This window comes from Saccopteryx leptura, chromosome 8 (assembly GCF_036850995.1).
Source record: "Saccopteryx leptura isolate mSacLep1 chromosome 8, mSacLep1_pri_phased_curated, whole genome shotgun sequence".
NCBI classification, from domain to species: Eukaryota; Metazoa; Chordata; class Mammalia; order Chiroptera; family Emballonuridae; genus Saccopteryx; species Saccopteryx leptura.
This window is the reverse complement of record NC_089510.1, coordinates 40,975,722-40,998,643: the sequence shown is the minus strand read 5'-3', so window position 1 is coordinate 40,998,643 and position 22,922 is coordinate 40,975,722. Positions and strand designations below refer to the sequence as shown.

Sequence of the window (22,922 nt, the reverse complement as noted above, 5' to 3'; positions counted from 1 at the left end):
TGCAAATCATTTATCACAGACTCTGGATAAATGATATCAAAGAGCCAAGGGAAACAAAAACCTTTGTGATATATGCAGAAAGCCACGTGCTGGTGTGCTGGGTGGCCCAGGTCACCCCAGGACACCCCCCACTCTTCCAGCAGGCAGAAACGGAATTCCTGGGTTTATGCCCAAATTTTCCCCTTTGATATTAAACTATTGTGAAAGCTGATGGGTTCAGATAGTCTTCCTACAACATGATGTTATATTTGTTTGAGTCTTATCCCATGAAAGTATCACCTGTCTGAAATAATATATATGACTTATCAGTAACACATTAAGTATAAATGCTTAACCAAAGAAAGTGGTTTTCATAATGAAATTTGAGGAATTATGAAAGGGAATTATTTTTGAGCTAGAGAGCCCTTTAAGAGCACTTTGAAATACCTACAGTGTCTGTATACAGTGCTGATCTTTTATATATATATATATATAATTTCAGGATTTCTGGTGAAAATTGTGCACCCTCTTCAGAGAAAACACACACATAATATTTGTACACAATTTCAAGGGCTTGGGGGTACAATCCTTTAGTTAAGAATTTCTGTTCTTGATTTTTTTAAAAACTTAGGTCAAGTCACAAATACATCAGAAAACTCTCCTCCCCAATGCTCGTCTCAAAACTATACACAACCCAAGTTCCCAAAGGCACATTTATGCAGCTACTGTGGGCTCTGTGGTTTCCGTTTTATGTTTATACCAGCATCTATAAATAATCCCTGTTCTAAATTTTATTTAGAACAGAAGAGAGGTACAAGAAAAAGATAAAGATAGGTAAGGGAAATCTACCATTGACAGCAAATAAAGTTCAATGCTGATGTTACTAGGACAACCTTGAGTGACAAGTGCTACAACTATTCTCAGGAATAAAAGAGCATAGGCAGAACAAAAAAAGTGAGGCCCAGGACTCCACAGAAGCCTTCAGCAAATAGGAGATTGTTTCCACTTCTCTGACTGTTCTCTTCCAAGCCAGTGTCTTGTGTTCAGAAAGCAACTTGAAAGCCACTGATCTGAGCATACCTCAGTTCTGCCAGTTGTTAAATGGGTTTGTATAAGTACCTGCCCCTTTCCTACAGAGGGGTCTTTTGCTAGGCACGTGGGGAAGGACTCAGTGTCATCATAATCCCAGAGAGTCTTCTAGTCTGATGATCACACTTCTCAACTTACTCACCCCTTTCGCCTCTGCTCCTCTGGATTCCCAGATATCAGCCAAACCTGAACTGAGCATGACCCTGGGATGCCCATCAGGGTGGGAAGCCACTAGATGGTGTGTGGCCACCCAATGAGCTGAGCTTTGCTCTTCAAAACTGGGGAGCTCTGATTTTACTCCCACCTGTCCAGACCTAGATTTCTTAACTATAAGAGGAGGGGACTGCCTACTAACACTAAGAGTAGATGATCTCTAACCATAAAGAAAAATATTAAAAGTTGTCTCTGCATGCAGCTACAGAAATGCAGTAGTAGTGTGAATTAACTTATTTTAAAGCAATGGAACAGAAATGGGAGCAGTAAAGGGAAGACTTAGAGAGATGTCTCCTATTTGTCTCAGCACCGGTCAGACTGTGAATAAGACCAAATTTTATGTCCAGAGTCCACATCCAAATAACTAAACTAAACAGGAAAGGAGAGAATGTGCATCTGGTCCTAATAAGACACTAACACTTGTGAAGAAAGGCAAACCTGAGCCTAGCCAGTGGCACAGCGGAGAGAGCATCATCCTTAGTGCCAGGGTCACTGGCTCAATCCTGAGTGTGCCAATTTGACCCCAGCCAGGGCAAATATGAGAAGTAATCAATGGTTCAAAACTAAGTGGAACAATGAGTTGATGCTTCTCTCTCTCTCTCTCTCTCTCTCTCTCTCTCAAAAAAGGCAAACCTATTTATTCAAATCCTATCACTGCTTCAGGGTCAGTTTATGTCCTACTTCACAGGCAAAAAATTTTCAAATTAAACTATCCTGGCTACTCTTTTCCTAATCACCCACAACCCTATAGTTTGTCTTTATTTAATTTTAACACCTGATTTGTATTTTTCGTTGTTTTTTGTTTCATCTATGCAGAGCATGACTCCCTATAAGACCAGAAGTTTCTTTTTTTTACTATTGTCTTCCTCCCTGGTGTCTCCTATAGCCTTCTGCAAGCCTCGCCTTAAAGAAAGGGTCTACGGAACTAAGTTAAATTGCAAGGCAAAGAAGAATTGAATAAGTATTGGGGTTGAGGGGCAGTTTCCTCTGATCTGGCTTTCTCCCTTCTGTCTATAGCTAAGAGGCTTCCAGAAAAGACCAGGTTTTGTGTTTGTTTGTTTTTATTCTTGTTTTTGTTTTTTGAGAGAGGGAAGGAGTCAGACGGGAAAATAGAGCGGCTCCTGTATGTGTCCTGCCTGGGGAATTGAACCAGCAACTTCCATGCTCCCGGACGGCACTCCAGAGATATTAGGCCAGGGCTTAACTTTTATTGATTTTTTAAAAGAGACAGAGAATGAAAGGGGATCAAAGTACCCACCCTGCACTCACTGAAACACAGAGCACAACTCAGCCCACTCCACTCGGTCTCATTCCCTCAGAAGGGAAAGCTGTCCTCAGGGAAACCAAACGATCACTTCCCACAGTGTTTACCGCAAAGCAAATACTGACCCGAACCACAGCCCTGGAGAGTCAACACCAGTGAAAAAATGTAAGTGCAACAATGCAGAGACAAAAATAATTTATTGTAAATATTTTTAAATCCTTTTCCCTTAAAGTTCTTTGTTATTTTCTAAAAATGTACAAATACACTATAGCTTACACTTGACATGTAAAAAATAAAGAGGAAGAAGGATAACTCACCTGTTTCACTAGTTTGAGGAACTATCCTCAAAATGAGACACTGAGTTACGGTAAATGTATCTTCTACTTAAATAAGAAATAAAGTTCACATTATCCAGAGTCCTGGGTCCTAAAGAGCTCAAGGCAAATCTATCTGAGACAACACTCAGACACATCTCCATACACAGCTGCCCTCATCCTAACTTCCACCAAGGCCAATCAAACTGAGATGTTAGGGCAAGGGAGCTCTCATTATAGGACCACAAAACTCTTTCTCCTGGAAAATTTCCAGCCAACAACTTTCCCAACAGAACAAATATTCTGTTCCCTCATGACAGGCTCTTCTAGATCTGCAAATGACCCATCCAGTCACTAATGCTCCCTCCACGCTGCAGATGAATTGGCATTAAGCTCCCAACAGTTTGGTTCAGAGTAGTTCTTCTTGTTCCTGAATCATCTTCGATAAGATCCACAATTGGTGCCTGAAGACATTGAGTCCCATAGGAGGGCCTATAGCAGATGGTAAGGAGTCTGAGTGATTCCCTGAGGAAAGGCTGTGAAAATACACATGGAAAAACTATCCAAAATGAAAATAGTGTGCTCAAAACTCACAGGGAACCATGCACGAGTCACAGGAACAATGAAAAGATGTGACATGCCCTGGCCGGTTGGCTCAGCGGTAGAGCGTCGGCCTAGCGTGCGGAGGACCCGGGTTCGATTCCCGGCCAGGGCACACAGGAGAAGCGCCCATTTGCTTCTCCACCCCTCCGCCACGCTTTCCTCTCTGTCTCTCTCTTCCCCTCCCGCAGCCGAGGCTCCATTGGAGCAAAGATGGCCCGGGCGCTGGGGATGGCTCTGTGGCCTCTGCCCCAGGCGCTAGAGTGGCTCTGGTCGCAATATGGCGACGCCCAGGATGGGCAGAGCATCGCCCCCTGGTGGGCAGAGCATCGCCCCCTGGTGGGCGTGCCAGGTGGATCCCGGTCGGGCGCATGCGGGAGTCTGTCTGACTGTCTCTCCCTGTTTCCAGCTTCAGAAAAAAGAAAAAAAAAAAAAAAAGAAAAAAAAAGAAAAGATGTGACATAGTTAAAAATATACCTCTTGGCCCTGGCCAGGTTGCTCAGTAGAGCAAGTGTCATCCTGGTGCACTAAGGTTGCGGGTTTGATCCCCGGCATGGCACAAGAAGCAATCAGTGAGTGCCCAACTAAATGCAAGAACAAAGTGGAACAAGTTGATGCATTTCTCTCTCTCTCTCTCTCTCTCTCTCTCTCTCTCTCCCCCCTCCCTGCCCTCTTTCTCAAATCAATGAAAACATTAAAAAACCACACACACACACGCACATCATACACATCTTATTTCTGCAGCTATAGATAACACAGTAACATTGCATGATGTGCCTGCCTACAGTTGGTGTGCTAAGAAATGTAGCTATAGGTCACGAAAGTAGACACAGAGCTGTGCTGCTTTGCTCTTGCAAAGTGCCCTCCTTTTTCTCACAGGCTTGCTTAGAGGTAGATTAAATATAATGATGAGTAGGAGGAGGTTTCAGTGAGCCATTGGCTCAGTTCTCTTTCACCTGTGCTGTCTCCCCGCACAGGTTGGAGGGGTCCTGCCCAAAAGCCTACCCTGGCACTAAAGAGAAAGTGTCCGCATGTGGGTGGAGACAGCTAGTGCTTCAAGAATAGCAGTGAGCTCAAGTGCAAGGTCTTCCCTGTCCCGCTGGCTTTCTGCCTCTATACGAGTGGAACCAGGGCAGCCCTGGGGTGCTGTGTTGCTGGACATCATAACTGTGCCATCAGGAGAAAAAGGACCGTGTCCAGGCCTCTAGCCATTTCAAGTGCTTCTACATTATTTCACAGTATGTTTTCTGTAAAATTGAATGACTTCTCTTCAGCCCACAATTCAGAAGATGACTGCTGTCAGATGCAGACTGGCCAGTACCAATTCAATCTGAAGAGACAATACAGACAAAAGATGCTAAATTTAAATATATATATGCTTATTTTAAACATGTATGTTTTCATTTGACTTTATTTGATTTGAATATGTACTTATATAAAATTAGAATATTTTTAAATTCCTTTACTCTTCAATGAACACACACACACACACACACAAAACTCTGAATCTTTTACAAAAGGCAAATAGCACATTGTTTGCTCATACATATATATACATACATATATATAGTATAATTCATGATAAATAACATTTGACAAGGCATTTTGGATACTGATGATATTTTTAACATCCAGTCTTTTTTCATAATCTCACTATAAAAATACCTCTAATATTTCAGTTGTTAAAAGGTGCATAATATACCATGACAAATTCAGATGAGGGAAGGGGTTGGTCCCCACGCAGGGAGCTGGGGACACTACACAGAGAACACTTATGCTACCACAGGCTGCACACAGTTGACATTTGGGGCTGGGTAGTTCCCTGTAGTAGGGAACACTGTAAGATGTTTAAGAAGATTCCCTGACTCACCAACATACACTCCCAACTGTGACAATTAAAAATGTCTCCAGAGCCTAACTGGTGGTGGTGCAGTGTATAGAGCATTGACCTGAGACGCTGAGGACCCAGGTTTGAAACCCCAAAATTGCTGACTGGAGCATGCGCTCATCTGGCTTACGTGCAGTGTTGCTGGCTTCAGCGTGGGTTCATCGAAATGATTCCATGATCACCAGTTTGAAGCCCACCAAGGTCACTGGCTTGAGCAAGGGGTCACGGGCTCACCCTGAGCCCCCCAGTCAAGGCATATATGAAAAGCAATCAATGAACAGCTAAAGTGACACAACTAGAGTTGATGCTTCTCATTTCTTTTCCTTCCTGTTATTCTCTTTCACTCTCTTTCTCTCAAAAAAGTAAAATCAAATAAAGTCTCCAAACATTGCCAAGTATCTCTGAGGCAGGTGGGGAGGTACAAAATTGCCCTTGATGAGAATTAGTGCTCTTTAGCTAAACTCTCCAAGTTCTCTGGAGAAAGTATAAACAATCAGAATGCTCTCCCTTGCTACCCCGGTTCCTCTCAAGAACGGAACTCACACCGGCTACTCTGCCAGCAGCCGGCTCATCAGCTAACCCCCAAAACGTGCAAACAAGATTCACTGTTCTCCCTTCCCGGAGTTTTTTCCTCTTCTCTCTCACACAAATAGGGTTTTTACCTTTGCTACTCCTTACTCTACTGACCGACTCCCTCACCTGTGAGAAACCAGTACAAAATAACTAACTTAAATCCAAAATAGCTCACAAAGTTCAAAATAAGTAAACCACTGTTTTACATCTGCAAAACAGACTTCTCCTTATACCCAGGCCCCACCCATACATAAGGCGAATAAGTTCAAAGACAGGGGAGGGGGAAGAGGTTAATGCATTAAAAAAATTCCTTTAACCTTGAGGGTATTATGCTAAGTGAAATCAGTCAGAGAAAGACAAATTCTGCATGGTCTCACTTACTGTATTTTCCCATGTATAAGGCACTCCATGTGTAAGATGCACCTTAATTTAGGGGCCCTAATTTTGAAAAAAAATGTATTACATAAAGTTATTAAACTCAAGTTTTATTCATCATAAACTTCATACAACTCCTCATTACTGTCAAAACTCCCACCCAGTAGCTTGTCCTCATCTGTGTCTAATGAAAAATTATCTTTAACAATGAGCACAAAAAGAAGCATGAAATAGTGGGAAATGCAAGTAAAAAAATCTACAACCACTGTATAAGATGCACCCAGTTTTTGGACCACAATATTTTCAAAAAATGGTGCATCTTATTATACAGGGTGAAATATAGTATATGAGGAATCTAAAAAAAAGGAAACAAAGAAAAAAAGAGCAGACTGGTGGTTGGGTATGTGTTTGGGGGAGGAATTTAGGTGAAGGTGGTTAAGAAGTACAAACTTTGTTATTAGATAAATAAGTTCTGGGAACATAACGTACAACACAATTACTATAGCTAACACTGTGATACAGTACACTGAAGGTTGTTAAGAGGGTATGTAAACCCAGTAATCGCCACCGCCATCATAGCCACCAGGTACATGCAGGTTCTCATTAGATTCGGGCAGGTGGTAGAGAAATAGCAGAGCTGAAAACTGCTGGGCCATTCCTTTATTCTAGCCTCGCACCCAGCCAGCAAGTAAATACACACAGTGGGAAAACACTTCTCTTTTCATTCAGGGCTCCCAAAGTCACTGACTTTCTCCCGGTTCTCCCAGAATCAAAGGCCCCACTAGCTTTATTCACCTCTGTTCCCCATCTCCTTCTTTCTGCACAAACTGGTTTCTCCTTCAGCACCCCGCCATCTTAGCTGCTTCTCTGCAAAAACATGGCCTCCTTCCTACTTCCTTCTTCTTCTTCTTAAAACTCCTCCAGCACATATTAGCATAACAAAGCCCCTTCCCTAGCAGGAAGGTAATTATCAGTTTCATCTGGCAGTGCCTTTTTTTAACAATAAAAGTGAGCAAAATCAAATAACACAAATTTTTCAAACTTATTTGCCCAACAGGGTAGATCTTAAAAGTTCTCATCACAGGTAAGAAAACTTTTGTAGTGTTAAAAAGAAACCAACAGATCCAAATGAAGTCACTTTCACTAAGCCCCACCAAGACTTACTGCCTGCCTTACCACTTGCAATGTCAGCCTTTCTCAGAAAGGGCTAAAAACCAATCAGCCTGAACTTCCTGGTCAGCACTAGTGAGGTCATCTGCCTAATAAAATTGCATCTTCTCCTGCCTTTGTTCTTTAACAGTGTTGGTCAAATAAGTTTGTAAATATGACATATATATTTGCTCGCTTATAGTTTGCATTGGGTGTGGGGGACAGGCTGTAAGCAGGCAGGGTGGTTATAGCCTAAGGCAGTGGTCCCCAAACTTTTTACACAGGGGGCCAGTTCACTGTCCCTCAGACCGTTGGAGGGCCGGACTATAAAGAAAACTATGAACAAATCCCTAAGCACACTGCACATATCTCATTTTAAAGTAAAAAAAAAACAGAACAGGAACAAATACAATATTTTAAATAAAGAACAAGTAAATTTAAATCAACGAACTGACCAGTATTTCAATGGGAACTATGCTCCTCTCACTGACCACCAATGAAAGAGGTGCCCCTTCCGGAAGTGCGGTGGGGGCCGGATAAATGGCCTCAGGGGGCCGCATGTGGCCCACGGACCGTAGTTTGGGGACCCCTGGCCTAAGGCTTAGTTTTAAAACTAAGTTTTTCCCCACACCCTTGACTGATTGCATGATGTGGGGTGGTGCACTCTCATGAGGAATCCCATTAGGCCTCAGATAAGTGACTTTGTATCAGAGACTTCCTTGTTTGTATATTGGATTAAAGGTTTTGATTTCTACATATAAAATGGGGCAGACCGGGAGCTGGTCCTCTCTAGGTTCCTGAGATTAGCATGAGAGGAGACAGCTGAGAAAGGAAAGCAGAGAAAGGCCACATGGAGAAGGCCAGGAGAAGCGGCCAAGATGGCAGAGTGCTGAAGGAGAAGCCAGATTGTGCAGAGTTTGTGCAAAGAGAAGGAGTGGAGAACAAAGGTGAATAAGGCTGGTGAGCCAGAAATCTTTGATTCTAGGAAACTTGGATAAGTCAGTGGCTTTGGGAGCTCTGAATGGAAAGGGAAGTGTTTTCCCACTGTGTGTATTTCTTGCCTGCTGGGTACAAGCTAGGATTAAAGCTAATGGCCCACCAGTTCTTGGCTCTATTGTTTAATTACTATCTCTCCAAATGAAATGCAAACCTGCACGGGCCAGGTGGCTGTGATGATGGCCGTGGCTACTGGCCTTACAAGGGGGCTCATAATATCAAGACCAGTGACACTTCAGCAGCATGGTCACTGCATCTCATGAGAGGACAGATGTCCCTTCTCTCAGCTCTTTACACAGGAAGGAGTCATAAGTTTTTCCTCCGTTTTAAAAAAAGTTCTTGTAAATGGTTGTTGGTCAAATAAGTTTGTAAATTGATATATATGTTTGCTCGCTTTTAGTTTGCATTATGTGTGGGAGACAGGCACTGTAAGCAGGCCGAGTTGTTATAGCCTGAGGCTTAGTTTTAAGACTAAGCTTTTCCCCACACTCTTGGCTGTTGCATGATGTGGGTGGTGCACTCTTATGAGGAATCCCATTTATGACTCAGATAGGTGACTTTGTATCAGAGACTTCCTTATTTGTATATTGGATTAAAGGTTTTGATTTCTACACTATAAAATGGGGACAGATCGGGGGCTTGCTCTCTCGGTTCCTCCTATCACCATTGCAGGGGCCTCCCTGCTCCCTTGCCCTTCATGGGAAAAGCAGACTTTCTGCTTTCTTGTGGCTTGCTTGTCTTGGTGAGACACCAATAAATAGAATGGCCCACCATCCTCCGACTCCACCATCAGCCCGAATCCAATGGGAACCTGCATGTGAATGGCCACGATGGCGGCTCCTGGCCTTACAAGGGTGCATGGTGCCTTCACTCCACACATGTATGCTCTCTGCCTGGCCCACAGACACCCTATTTATTCAAATGCTCTGTGAGAAAATCATCTTTTTTTTTTTTTTTTTAGATTTTATTTATTCATTTTAGAGAGAGAGAGGAGAGACAGAGAGATAAAGAAGGAAGGAGGAGCAGGAAGCATCAACTCCCATATGTGCCTTGATCAGGCAAACCCAGGGTTTCAAACCAGTGACTTCAGCCTTTCAGGTTGATGCTTTTATCCACTGCACCACCACAGGTCAGGCAGAAATCACTCATTTATGAGACTTTTCAGTGAGCTGAAATTTGGTCTTCGAATGTCATCCTTTCTACTCATTTGGGAAACAGGCAGCTTTAAAAACTGCTTAATATAACTTTCCATGTTCTCAAGCTGGGATTAGTTTATTCCAACCTACCATCTTCAAGAAATGTGCCATCATAATACGCCTGCTCTCATGCCATGAAGTCGCACGGGTGTTTTATAATCTCTGTTCCTCTCTTGTGATGCTAGGCTGCTGGCACTGTGCCTGGTGCTCACCACATCTCCTTATTTTCCTTCTTCATTCACCCAACTAGTATTTACTACTACTAATGTGCAGACAGTGTTTCTGATGGATGGTACATGAGAAAAAAATACCCCAAATTGTTGTCATTTAGGGCTAACGAGAGCCAGTGCACCCCCAAGAGAGGAACCGGAAGTGGGAAATGAGAAGAGATGGAGAGTAAAGGCCAAAGCTTCAGCACAGACGCAGCGGGAGGACATTCCAAAGCTGTGGGCGCTCCGCCCCCACCTTCCTTTCTGCCAGGTCTTGTGCAAAGTGTTAAAGTTCTCCTGGCAAGCTGAGTGTCTTCTATGCATATTAAACAACATATCAATTTTCTTGTTCTGTTTTTAGTTTTAAAATTAGATGAGTAAACTTATTATAATTTTCTAAGGAAAGAGATTAATTTGCCTTTTTATGCCCCTTTATTAATTTCTTAATAAACTCAGTGGTCTTTAATAAAAAAAGAGATTAGTTCCCATACTGAGATAATCTTTCAATGACTTAGCTATACTGTTTGTTTCAAATTTTTGAACACTTCTCTTGTGAAACCATGCTGTTTCCATGAAGGTCACAGTCACACCTCAGCTATTGCGCACTGGGTTCCAGATCACTGCAGTAGAGAATCACAACAACGTGAGCTGAACTCTATGTGCTCGTGAGGGGCCTGCCTTCAATTTGTAACAAATGCAACACCCGTGAAGCACAGTAAGGTACAGCGGAATCAAGTGAGGTAGGCCTGTACTGATGACATGAAGTGGAATATGGGGCTCAGCGTGTGGGTGAACTACAACAGGGAAACATTCAGCAATCCTCATCTTCACAGCTGATTATTTCCATGATTTTCCCCAGCTACTCGGTCTGATCATGGAGGGCAGGGACCGTGTAAGCTCCGCAGAATGTGAAATATTACTTGCACAGAAATCAACCCAAACCATCTGTCCCCACTCTGGCTCACTTGTTTACTATCACAACTCTGTCTTCTTAACTTGCTCGACTTACCATTGAGCAAGAGGGACTTCGGATCAAGCCTCAGAGCCTCACAACCAGGCAGGTTCTGATCATGGAAATCCTGCAGCAAAATGCCCCGCACCAACTCCTCATTCATCATGTACTGCATAAAGCTGTCGTCCTCCGATGGAACTCCAAACTGCAGGTGGTAGCTTACTGTGGCATTTTCCCCTCTGAAAAGCAAATGAAACACATCGTCAAACAGAACAGAATCACATTGCAACTCCAGAAAATGGTTTTAGCATTCCTATTATTATCATTTTTTTTAACTTCTGCATGTTCTTCCCAGTACAAATTGGCAAAGGGTATGGTGTCCTACAAGAGTCCTCTTCCATAGGTTTAGCACAAAAATTCAGATAATCCTCACCTCCTCTTTCTACCTAGTACACATCTCCTAGGAGTCCATTGAGAGAGCTATTTCAAGGAAGATCCAAGAACTGGCACATTGTCTGCCCCGACACCAGCCTTTTGACCCCCAAGGCAGGCCAGTGAAGCCTTGTTCTCCTCCGGTACTCCCTTCTCCGCGTGCTCACATTGCACCCTTTCCTGCCCCAACAAGTGCGCATTAGTCAGAGCTATTGGCTTTAGCTAGTGCATTATTGTCAGTCCCAACCCATTATGCAATCCCACCTGCTCCAAGCCCGTAACGGGAGGCTGGATTCTTGGAAAAGTGCTTCAGGCTCGGAACATCATCTTTCCCTCAACCTGTCTCAGTCCTTGAGTTGCAAGTTGGGGCAATGCATGGAGGAAAGCACGCTGGGTCTGATTACGCACTTTTTCCTTTTCTGTTGCTGTTTCAGCACCAGTGGTTTATGATTACAATAAGCAATGTCAAGGAAGTCCTCTTAGCCATAAAAAAGAATGAAATCTTATCATTTGTGACTACATGGAAAGACCTAGACCAGTGGTAGTCAACCTGGTCCCTACCGCCCTCTACTGGGCGTTCCAGCTTTCATGGTGGATGGTAGCAGAGTAACCAAAGGATAAATAAAAGATAGATTTAACTATAGTAAGTTGTTTTATAAAGATTTATTCTGCCAAACAGCAAAAATATGACATAAAGTACTTGGTAAGTAATTATTATCATATGCTTTAACTTGCTGTAACTCTACTTTATAAATTTTATAAAGTAAAGTTACTTCCCTACTTTATAAATCCCCATTACTGTGGAACCGGTGAGCGGTTAGGAAATTTTACTACTCACAGAGATACAAAAGTGGGCAGTAGGTATAAAAAGGTTGACTACCCCTGACCTAGAGGATAGTATGCTACTCAACAACTCAGTCAGAGAAAGACAAATACCATATAATTTCAATTATATGTGGAATCTGAAGAACAAAATAAACAAAAAGAAAGTAAACAGACCCACAGATACAGAGAACAGACTGCTGGCTGCCAGAGGGGAGGAGGGTCGGGGGCTAGGTGCAAAGGTGAAGGGACTAAGAAGGACAAACTGGCAGTAATAGAATAGTCATGGGGTATAAAGTACAGCACAGGGAATACAGTCAATAATACTGTAATAACCATGTATGGTGTCAGATGGGTCCTGGATATACTTGGGGGAGTGCCTTGTAAAGTATATGATTAGCTAACTACTATGCTGTAAGAAATAATATTGCAGGTAAACTGTAATTGAAAAATACAGTTTAAAAGAAAAATAAGTCACCATAATGTAGCATACATGTAGGGAATCCATAAAGAAGGAGAACAGTGTTGCCAAGGCAACCTGCCACTGCATGCGTTTTCAGACATCAGGTCCATTTTAATCCTACCCCGCTGTGCTGCCACCTGCTTCACAGGCTCCCCCTCCCAGGACTACTCATCTATGGCTTGAGAAATGTATGGTTAGAGCGGGGGAGCCTCAGTGTTACACTGCCTTTGATGGTCACATTCCAGGGATATCTTAGAAATAGCGGATAATGTAGATTTTGTTCTAATAATACAAAAGGATAATCAAATGACTCCTCTATACAAATATGTCCTTTTGTATAAATGTCTATTGACATAGACAAAAACATTAAATATTAGGAGGAAATTTTAAAAGAATACATATATATGTGTAGGTACATGCTATACATGTATAATATATAAAGTAGGTATGGTAAATACATGTAAAGAAGGAATCACACCAAACTGTTGATGGTTGTACATTATGTAGAAGGGAGAAGAATCACTCAGTATATGGGACTGATTGGCAAACAGTGTCCGGGGATAGGAGGGCGGGGTGGAGAACAGACGGTAGACTTGCCCTGTAGTATCTTTCTCTGTATTTTTGATATTATAGAAGGAACATGGAATCCTGTATTATTTGTGTTCATAAAATCACAAGCCTTCTTTCACATGGCTTCTATCATTCACATCACATCACTATCTGAGATCTATTACTGTTTCTACCCTTAGCTCATTTGAGCATCTGAGTTATACAGGAATGGGGTGTCGGGGACTGCCTTCTCTCTTTTGTGTGACTTTGTTGAGTCATCTATAATAATTAATTTGAGCTTAATTTTCTGTGTAAAATGAGGGCGTTGAGCTAGTTCCCTCCCAGCACCGACTCTGCAATGTTCTCCTTGGTTCCCTTTGTGCGTTGAGACTCAGGAAGTCCTTCTGGGCAAGTGGTGGTGTGGCTTTCCAGGTTCTCCACATTCTTACCCGAAGTCCACTATCTCCACTGACGTAAAATAACGACTCAGAGCTGGAGACGAACTGTACACATCTGTGAGCTGAAACAAACAGGAGCAAGTAAAACAATCATACACATTACTTAGGTCTTATTGCATTATCACCTGACAAAGCAAAACCACTCCTAGATGAAGGGGATTCCATGTTAGCTAGAAATGAACTTGTCCAGAGGCTCTGGATTAAGAAGCAGAAAGGAGTGGACCTACCGCCAACCAAAAGTCAAGTTCACACTCACTTAAACGAATTTCATTTTATAAGGATCAAGAGGCCAGATTGGGATTTCCAACATGTCTTATGTATTGCACTGATACATCGCGGCCTGACTGATGAGAGTGGGCAGCAGCCTGAGTCCACGCAGACCCGAAGGGACATGGGACAGAGAGAACCCTGCAGCCCTGGGAAGACTACAGCACAGGCCCCTCAGGGCTGCACAGCACGGGCAGGGGCTCTTCCCTCCTCTCTCCAGAGCCCCGCTGTGAGAATCAGCCATACTAAGCCACAGGGAGGGCACTTTCCCTGGAAAATGAGACCAAGTGTGTATAATTGTGAAGATAATGAAGTTCTTATTTCAGGCATGAAATACTGTCATCATAAAAATTAATGATACCTGTGTTCTTATTGCCCGGGTTTCTTTCCTCCACATTTTACCATATTTAGTTCAGCCTTTCACTCCAAGAAACAAAACAAAGCCGAAGCTACTCTTCCTACACACAATTCCATTTCCCCTCTCTCCCTCACCTAGTGCTAGCCATTGTCCTGAGTATGTATCCTCATGCCTGTTTTATAAATGTAATACTTCCTGGTGTAATCATAACAATACATAATTTAATTTGTGTTTTTATTCAAATAAAAGGTCCTATATTGTACATATCTTCTATGACTTGGGTTTTTTTTGCACTCAAAATTGTTTGAGATTTACCCATAATGGTACATCTAGATGGAGGCCTTTCACTCTAACTCCTGCTGCATAGACTCCATTAAATGATTGTACCAACTTTTCCATTCCCTACTGATGGTCAGGTGCATTGTTTCCAATTTTCTCCTACCACAAACTATGCTGAAGTAACCACCCTTGAATATCTCTGCCTCTCTTCACATACACCTAAGAGTTTCCCTTGGGCAGATGCCAAGAGATGGACGTGATGGGTCACGAGTAGGCACAGCTCCAACTGAACTTACTCTTGCCGGAACTGCTCTCCATCTTCCTCTTCTTCCAGTAGCAGAAGACTAGTCTGTTTCCCACAACCTTGTCAGCGCTAGTGTTAGCAGAGTTTTAGATTTTTGTCAATATGAGGGTATAACATTAAACTTTACATTGTTTTAATTTGCATTGTCTTGCTTACTAGTGAGGCTGAATACTTTTTTGTGTGTTTATTAACTCTATGAGATTTCTCCTCTTTGAATTGCCTATTAGTTTACTGTCTTTTTCTTGAGTTTTCTTTTTCTTATCCATCTGAAATGATTGGTGTTATATTCCAAATGTGAGCTGTTATGTTTTATGTTACAAATATCTCTCTCAGTGTTTGATTAGTCATTTCATCATGTTTCAGATATGTGAGTCCTAACCTAGCAGTACTCAAGGGAGCATGTGCTTGAACATATTTATATTGCTTTTCTTTTAAATTCACACTGTAAAGTTACATGCCTTGTTCTTGGACAGATTTTAGCATAAATCACAAGAGCTACTCTGGAATCTGGTTCTTCTCTCTACCACGGACATACTCTAGGGCTGACGTGGGCCCATGGCCAGGTGTCTGACAGCCCAGCCAAACCCTCTCCTGCCTATCCTGAAGCCTCAGCCCGACACTGCTCTGGGAATCTCGCTAGCATCCAACAGCACCCTGGCGCTGAGACTGGTGTGCCCAACTGCGCCCATCACCGCTCCAGCCCCGTGGCTTCATTCAGCAGCAAGCGTCAGAACACATCAAAAGCAGTGCCCTGAGGGGAGCGCCGCCCGTCTGGTCTCCCAGCCAGCTCGCAATGGAATCTCCCGGAGGCTGTTTCCACAGTTCAGTCCAACCTAATTCGTTGGAGCCAATTCAATCTCGCAAGCGCAGAGCAGAGAGGATCACAGCGCCTACAGTTTGCACTCCCCAAATCTTGTCATTATTGCTGTGATCTTTATAGAGACCTGACATAAAAGCATTACTATCTTAACCCTTTTTAGGAAGAAAACAGCATTGGAAGAGGTTATGAAACTTGTTCAAGGTTACTCTTAGGGGAAAGGTAAACCTTTTACTAATATGTGAATAATGGAGCTATAGTGTCTGTACTACCTAGGATTGAATTATCCTCTTTTTCAGATCCACACAGAGCATATAATCTTGTCAACTATCTCTGTAATCCAATCACAGAGATTTCCCTGCTTTGCTTTCTCCCACTTTCATGTAATCTTCCTAATGTTACATCCTTAATTCCAAAGATATGAAACCACAAAACCTTTTCAAGAGCATCTGAGATCTTGCTTCCCAGCATGATGTCAGTTTACTTCAAATAAACTCATAAAAATTCTCTACAGGTTTGGACATTCTTATGTAGACATGTTCCTTCCAACCTTCTCCCTTCCCTCCCTCCCATCCTTCCTTTATTAATCCTTGGGACCTAGAACCATGTTTTTGCACATAATAGGCTCTCAGAAAAAAAAAATCATTAAAATATTAAGAGATGTAGTGGTATACTAGATCCTACTTTTAGTGTCCACTTTAAGGTTCTTTTTGGTGGCTGTCTCCTGCTATAATTAGGACATATTTATGTATTTGGGAGCTGCTAACCACATTACCTACTTTGAGTCCCCCAAAACAGGAGGGCTCCTCACCCCTTGCTCTGGTGTCTGCCATGCTGTGCCTATGAGGCTGAGCACACACTGAGCTAGGGGCCCAGCTTCCAGAGTAAGAGAAGTACCCTTCCCTCCGTTACCAGAGGAGCCATCCTTCACTCCAGCACCAAGCACATGCTCATAGCTCACGGTTGGCTTTAGCAGAGTAACGGCCCCGTCCCTAAGAGAACCCTCTGGCAATGATAGGACCTAGGAAAACTGTCTTCACAAAAGCAAGACAAAAGAGAGGACAGAATGTTCCAATATCCACTCCCATTTACCTTCCAGATCTAGAAACTTTTAGAAATTGGCTTAAGTGGAAGTAAGAGGGGTTCTTGACCTGACAATATATTTCCTTATTTTGGTTCCTGAACATTCTGTATTTGGTTGGGAAGCTGGGGAGGGGGGAGGAGTCCCTTTACTTCACTGCACCTGATTTTATCATCTGTAAGTCAGATAATTAAAAAAAAACTATAGAGAAGCAATATGGCCCCAGCAGCAGAGGCATCTGGGAAGTGCTGTGCCCCGTGACTCTGCAACCTCACACTGGGATGGCTACTCAGGAAGCCAGAATACTGCCACCCAAAGACAAAGCGCATGTCCCAGGAGGGAGGTTAATGAACTTATAGAGAGTAATAAATGCCTGATGGTATCTTTTAACTTAGAAATGCACTGTTCTTTCTGGTGGGCTACCTGACCACCCACCATATGGTTTTGCTATTAACCCCCTATAAAAAGGGACCCCGTTCTGGGAGAGGTGTGGATTTTGCCCGGCCTGCCACCTCCAGAAGCAGCTGCTGTGCTGTGTCTGTAAATTTCTCTGATCAAAGCTCTTATGAATTTGAATAAGGCTACGTGTCAGTTCTTCAGAATCGATCCTGAATTTAGACTTTCGGGTTTTCCCCCAACAAGATTGTTTTTTTATTCATTTTTTATTTAAGTGAGAGCAGGTGAGTCAGAGAGACAGACTCTCATATGCGCCCTGACTAGGATCCACCCCACAAGCCCCCTATGGGGTGGGTGTGACTCTGCAACCTCACACTGGGATGACTGCTCAGGAAGCCAGAATAAAGCCCCCCTCTGCGGCATTACTCCGTTGCTCAGCAACTGAGTTATTTTTAGCACATGAGGTGGAGGCCTCAGAGCTATCCTCAGTAGCCTGGCTGAGTCGCTTGTATCAATTGAGCCATGGTTGGCGGAAGAGAAAGAGAGAAAGAGAGAGGGGAGAAGAGAGGCATAGAGAAGGGGGAAGGGTGGAGAAGCAGATGGTCACTTCTCCTGTGTGCCCTGAACGAGAATCGATCCCGGGACTTCCACATGCCGGGCAAATGCTCTACTACAGAGCCAACTAGCCAGGGCCAGCAAGATTCTTTCTATGCATCTCATACGCACCTGTGGGTAGGTATACCGGGAGAGCACAGCAATTCCCATTTATCAGAGAAGTAACTGTCTACGGCCATACCACCCTAAATGTGCCCGATCTCGTCCAATCAGGGAAGTAACCCGCTCAGAGGCCCATAAACTTGGCCCAGAAATCATTGCCAGTCCTTTGCCTTTACACAGTGGTGAGCCAAAAATACCACAGAATCTGCTCATGTCTGGCTCTATGCGAGAGATATAGGTCTTTTTTTGTGTGAGTGTGACAGAAACAGAGAGAAACAGAGAAAGGGACAGATAGGTACAAACAGGCAGGAAGGGAGATGAGAAGCATCAGTTCTTTGTTGCGGCACCTTAGTTGTTCATTGATTGCTTTCTCATATGTGCCTTGACTGGGGGTGGGGGATGGTTACAGCAGACCGAGTGACCCCTTGCTCAAGCCAGCGACCTTGGGCTCAAGCTGGTGAGCCTTGCTCAAACCAGGACAGCCCGCGCTCAAGCTGGCAACCTCGGGGTTTTGAACCTGGGTTCTCTGCGTCCCAGTCCAACACCCTATTCACTGCGCCACCGCCTGGTCAGGCGAGATGTGGGTCTTAGGTGAATGATAAAATCTATTTCCTTTTGACAGAGAAAGTCCAGTCTGGAACAGGTGACATGTGCGGTTGCTGATTCGTTTTGTTTCTGCTCAGCAAATGCAAAACCCCTCAGCTAAGAAAGCAAAGAGGAAAGCAGCACGGGGCTCCGCACTCTGCACTTTGATGTGGAAACAGCGGGGAGGGAAGGAGGAAAAGGGAACTGCAGGTAAGACAGAAACAAGGAAGAGAAGGAGGAAGAGAAACTGGGAGTAACCCTCGGAGAGTACAAACTCCTGTGATCAAGGAGCAATCCATGTTACACACCTGGGGAATCAGACTGACTGTGGGCTGAGATGGAGTCGCCTCCTCCAGAAACTTTGGTAGGAATCAGATGGAAGCCACATAAAGAGGACTCACCCTATGTGACCTATCACTGCGAAGAAGAGCACAATGGACAGCAGGCGGGCCCTGCTTAGATTTTCTTATCAAAAATTTTTGTTGGCCCTGGCCGGTTAGCTCAGTCGGTTAAGAGCATCGTCCCAAAACAACAAGGTTATGAGTTCGATCCCCAGTCAGGGCACACATGGGAAGCAACCAAAAAATGCACAATTGAGCAGAACAACAAATGCTTTCCTTCTCCCTCCTCTCTCTCTCCCTTCCTCTCTCTGTCTCTCTAAAATTCAATGAAAATCTGTCCTGGTCAGATAGCTTGGTTGGCTGGAGTGTTGTCCCAGAGCGTGTGGGTTGCTGGTTCAATTCCCAGGTCAGGGCACACACAGGAGCAGCTCAATGTTCCTGTCTCTCTCTCCCCTTGCCTCTCTCACAAAACAAACAAAAAGAACTTCAGAGTCTGTCTGTGAACCACCCTGTCTTAGACAGGATGACCAGGACTGCCCCCAGCCAACCTCATGGTCTGGCTGCAAAGCATCCATATTTCACAGAGGGCTCGCTCTCCTGAATCCCCCACTCCATAAGTCATGCCACAATCACCCACAGGGCCACCCCCCCCCCAGGAGCCTGGATCACACACCCTGCCTCACCCCCACCCCCAACCAGCCGTATGTCCTACTGAGTGAGAAGTCCTCTTTAATATCACCTGAATCTTTCCTCTTCCCCCGACATTGCCCTAGTTCAAGGCTCCCACATTTCTCATCTGGACTCCTGCAAAATACCGTCTAACTAAACTCTACCTCCAGTGTTGTTTCACTTATACAGAAGAGTTCATATGAAAGTGGACCATGTCAACCTGCAGCTTAAAATCTTTTAGTGCTTTAGCAAAGAGTAGCAAAACCTTCAGGATCTGACGCTCCCTTCCTGTTCGGCCTCAGCTCTGCAAGGCCCCACCACATAGCTGTGGAGGCCATAGTACACTGCTGTGCAGACCCCCATCCCGAGTACCACCTCCTCCAGGAGGCCTTCCGAGTCTCCATCCCCAGCTCGGGTTATCTGGATGCCCTTCTTTCGTGGCTGTAGAACACACTGGACGTAGCTCAACAATAGAACACATCGCAGCATTTTATACTAACTATCTACTTAATTGCTTCCTGCACTTGGGCTGTGAGCCCCCACTAACAGCACCCAGTGTGGCCCTGGCACTTGGCATGTTGTCGAGCACATCACAGACCCTCAATGAAACTACAAGCTACATCAAATTTAAGAGCACTGAGGAAACAGAACACTGTCCTGCCTCCAGGATGCATTTAGCTGGGGGACAGAGCTCTTCCCTCTGGTTTTACGAGACAGAAAATTCATTTTTCAGTTTCTGCCAAAATCCAGACCTCACTCCAAAAAAATTTCCAAGCTTGAAGCCACTTCCTTTGCAGCTCTGCACCAACTTTTGTAGCAGAACTCAGAACTCGTATCCTTACGTCAAGAACTCATTAGCAATGTGTAAGGGCCATTACCCTTTCCAAGAGCAGGTGAGGCAATTCCTCGTCAGTAACACACTCTTCTGGAATCTTTAGCATGACCAAGAATGTTTTATTCGATGAGAGCTCAGGTATTTCATTTTCATCTTCATCGATATAAGTTCCTAAAGAGAGTGGAAGATGGAAAGAAAAGGTAAAAGTAAAGTAATGCACTTACTTATTCATTGGCTGCTACAGTTTAAAAACAAAACAATGAGCATCATCAAGGATAAAGCAAACAAAAACAGAAATGCTTTCTCTCCTCTTATTGGTAAAACGGAATGAAGACAGCGTATTGCGCCCATTGTGATAAAAATTTGGTGATTTCATGCCATAAGGGCTCCCGGATTCCACTGACGATAGACTGGGGGAAGGGCCGGCGGGATGAGCGGGAGGAACGTGAGTGTGTTGCGCTGACCTGCAGCTCAGTTGTGTGCACTGGTGTCAGGGCAGGTGCTGGGGGACAGGGAGTGGGTGCAAGAAAGCATCATCGACGAGACAGAGGGAGACTCAGATACGAGTGTGTGAGCTCATGTCTTGAAACCACCCAGGGAGACCCAGGATGGGCATGAAGTCATCACTCAAGAATACGTCCCATAGGAGAGGAATGTTGACACCCTCTGTTTGCAGAAGGGAAACCAAACTGTGCTCAGACTGCATTCCTGGGACAATGAGTTCTGTCTGGATGCTTGGGCTCTAAGGACTGAGCTCACTGATTTTTATGCAGTTAGAGCTAAAGGAAAAACACACAGGAGCCAGGAGCCAGAAGTTGGCACGCATGGAACCAATGATGCTCCCGGTTTGCCTCGGCCTCTCCATCGGAGCCCACGCCCAGGCCACTTCTCTGGCCCTGAGAAAGGTGTGGGTGGGAATCAGGTGTTCAAGTTGCTGTAAAATTCTCTCAAAGTCCATGCTTCCAACCTAACATAATCAGCCTTTTTACCAGACTTTGAAAAGACCACAGTGGAATCAACTCTGTGTTTCGGATGGCAGATGAGGTGAAAAGACATAAGAATTCTGCTTCTTACTCCCAGAAGAAGTCTGGAAACATGAGGCATGAGGAGCAAGGGAACGGGCAGAGAAGAGTCAACAGAGCAAGCTGAGACTGGCAGCTTAGACGGGCCTCGCTGCTCAAGGCCAGCCTGGCGGGCCTCTGGGAGCCAGGGTTTCGGAAAGGTTCCCACCGTTCCCTGGTGAAAGCGGCTCACGGTGCCTCGGCTCTGTGCAAACAACGCGGCTTATGCTGAGCATCACTTTCCTTTGGGCGTCTGGAATTTTATTATGTGCCAGCCAGAGGCTGCCTATAAACCAACCCCAATTAAACACTGGGCACTGAGTTTCTAATGAGCTTCTCTTGTGGAAAGTCTTCAAAGGTGACTCAACTCACTGCTAGAGGAAGTGAGTGTGTTTTATGGGTCTGCTCCAGGTGACGACTCTTGGAAGCTTGTGCCTGGTTTCTTCTGGATTTCCCTTTATATCCTTTGCTGTAATAAATCATACGCATCTCTACGACTACGTGCTGAGTCCTGTGAGCCCTCCCAGCAATCATTGCACTAGTGGTGATCACGGGGACCCCAAACACAGGGGATTCTCCCTGCATCTTTATTCGTTGTAAGTTATTACATTATTTTGTCTGACAGTAGTAGAAAACTCGCAAAGTAGAGGACACTGCACCAAAGCAAGATGCTAATAATTCTTTAATCAAGCGACTTCCCGCCGTATTTTATATTATAAAGTTGAAGTCTTAATGAAAGGCCGTCTGTATCCTGCCCTTGTTGTCTGTTGCTCTCACTGCTTACTTGTCATCATTCTTTCATTGTTGTTGTTGTAACATATCAAAAGCCATTCCCCATGCATTTGAAATGCCTTCCAAAGATTATTATTTTTTTTTCTTTTTTTGTATTTTTCTGAAGCTGGAAATGGGGAGAGACAGTCAGACAGACTCCCGCATGCGCCCGACCAGGATCCACCCAGCACACCCACCAGGGGCGACGCTCTGCCCACCAGGGGACGATGCTCTGCCCCTCCGGGGCATCGCTCTGTTGCGACCAGAGCCACTCTAGCGCCTGGGGCAGAGGTCAAGGAGCCATCCCCAGCGCCTGGGCCATCTTTGCTCCAATGGAGCCTCGGCTGTGGGAGGGGAAGAGAGAGACAGAGAGGAAGGAGAGGGGGAGGGGTGGAGAAGCAGATGGGCGCTTCTCCTGTGTGCCCTGGCCGGGAATCGAACCCAGGACTTCTGCACGCCAGGCCGACGCTCTACCACTGAGCCAACCAGCCAGGGCCCAAAGATTATTTTAATGGCCGCATAATGTTTATAACCGGCTTGCTCATTTTCTTGAATCTTTTAGCGTTTTTGGACTTTCATTGCCATGAGTAGTGCTGCAGTGGACAGCCTGGAGCCCTGCACCCACTGCGTGCATTTCCAAGGTGGACATCCCCACCGGGGAAAGGAGAGGGGAAGCCGGAGGGTGGATACAGGATCCTCGTAACTGCTGAACTCACGGGCCCTGACCTAAACTTAGCAGTATCACTGAATAATGCCTCTGTCCCTGGCTACACAGTGTTTGTTAAAATAATGACAATAGCAATGGGTTTACCTAGTCAGCAAAGGTTTTATGTCGCTCATGAGACTTCATCTGGGCAGCAGCACTCTCCGTACAGAGAAAATATTTAAATTAAAAAAAGCTTAAAACATGAAAAGCATAT

At 44.5% G+C, this 22,922-nt stretch overlaps 1 protein-coding gene across 1 annotated transcript in view; it reads right to left on the bottom strand.

Moving 5' to 3' along the window:
* Nucleotides 1-4,094: 4,094 nt before the first annotated feature.
* Nucleotides 4,095-22,922, bottom strand: part of C8H3orf52 (chromosome 8 C3orf52 homolog) — a 29,845-nt gene continuing 11,017 nt past the window's right edge. Inside the window, exons 4-7 of the mRNA XM_066347670.1 lie at nt 20,214-20,341; nt 13,513-13,583; nt 10,855-11,036; nt 4,095-4,789 (exon numbers count right to left, since the gene is read on the bottom strand). Coding sequence (XP_066203767.1) covers nt 4,785-4,789; nt 10,855-11,036; nt 13,513-13,583; nt 20,214-20,341 — 386 coding nt within the window. The 3' untranslated portion in view covers nt 4,095-4,784. The remainder of the gene's footprint in view (nt 4,790-10,854; nt 11,037-13,512; nt 13,584-20,213; nt 20,342-22,922) is intronic.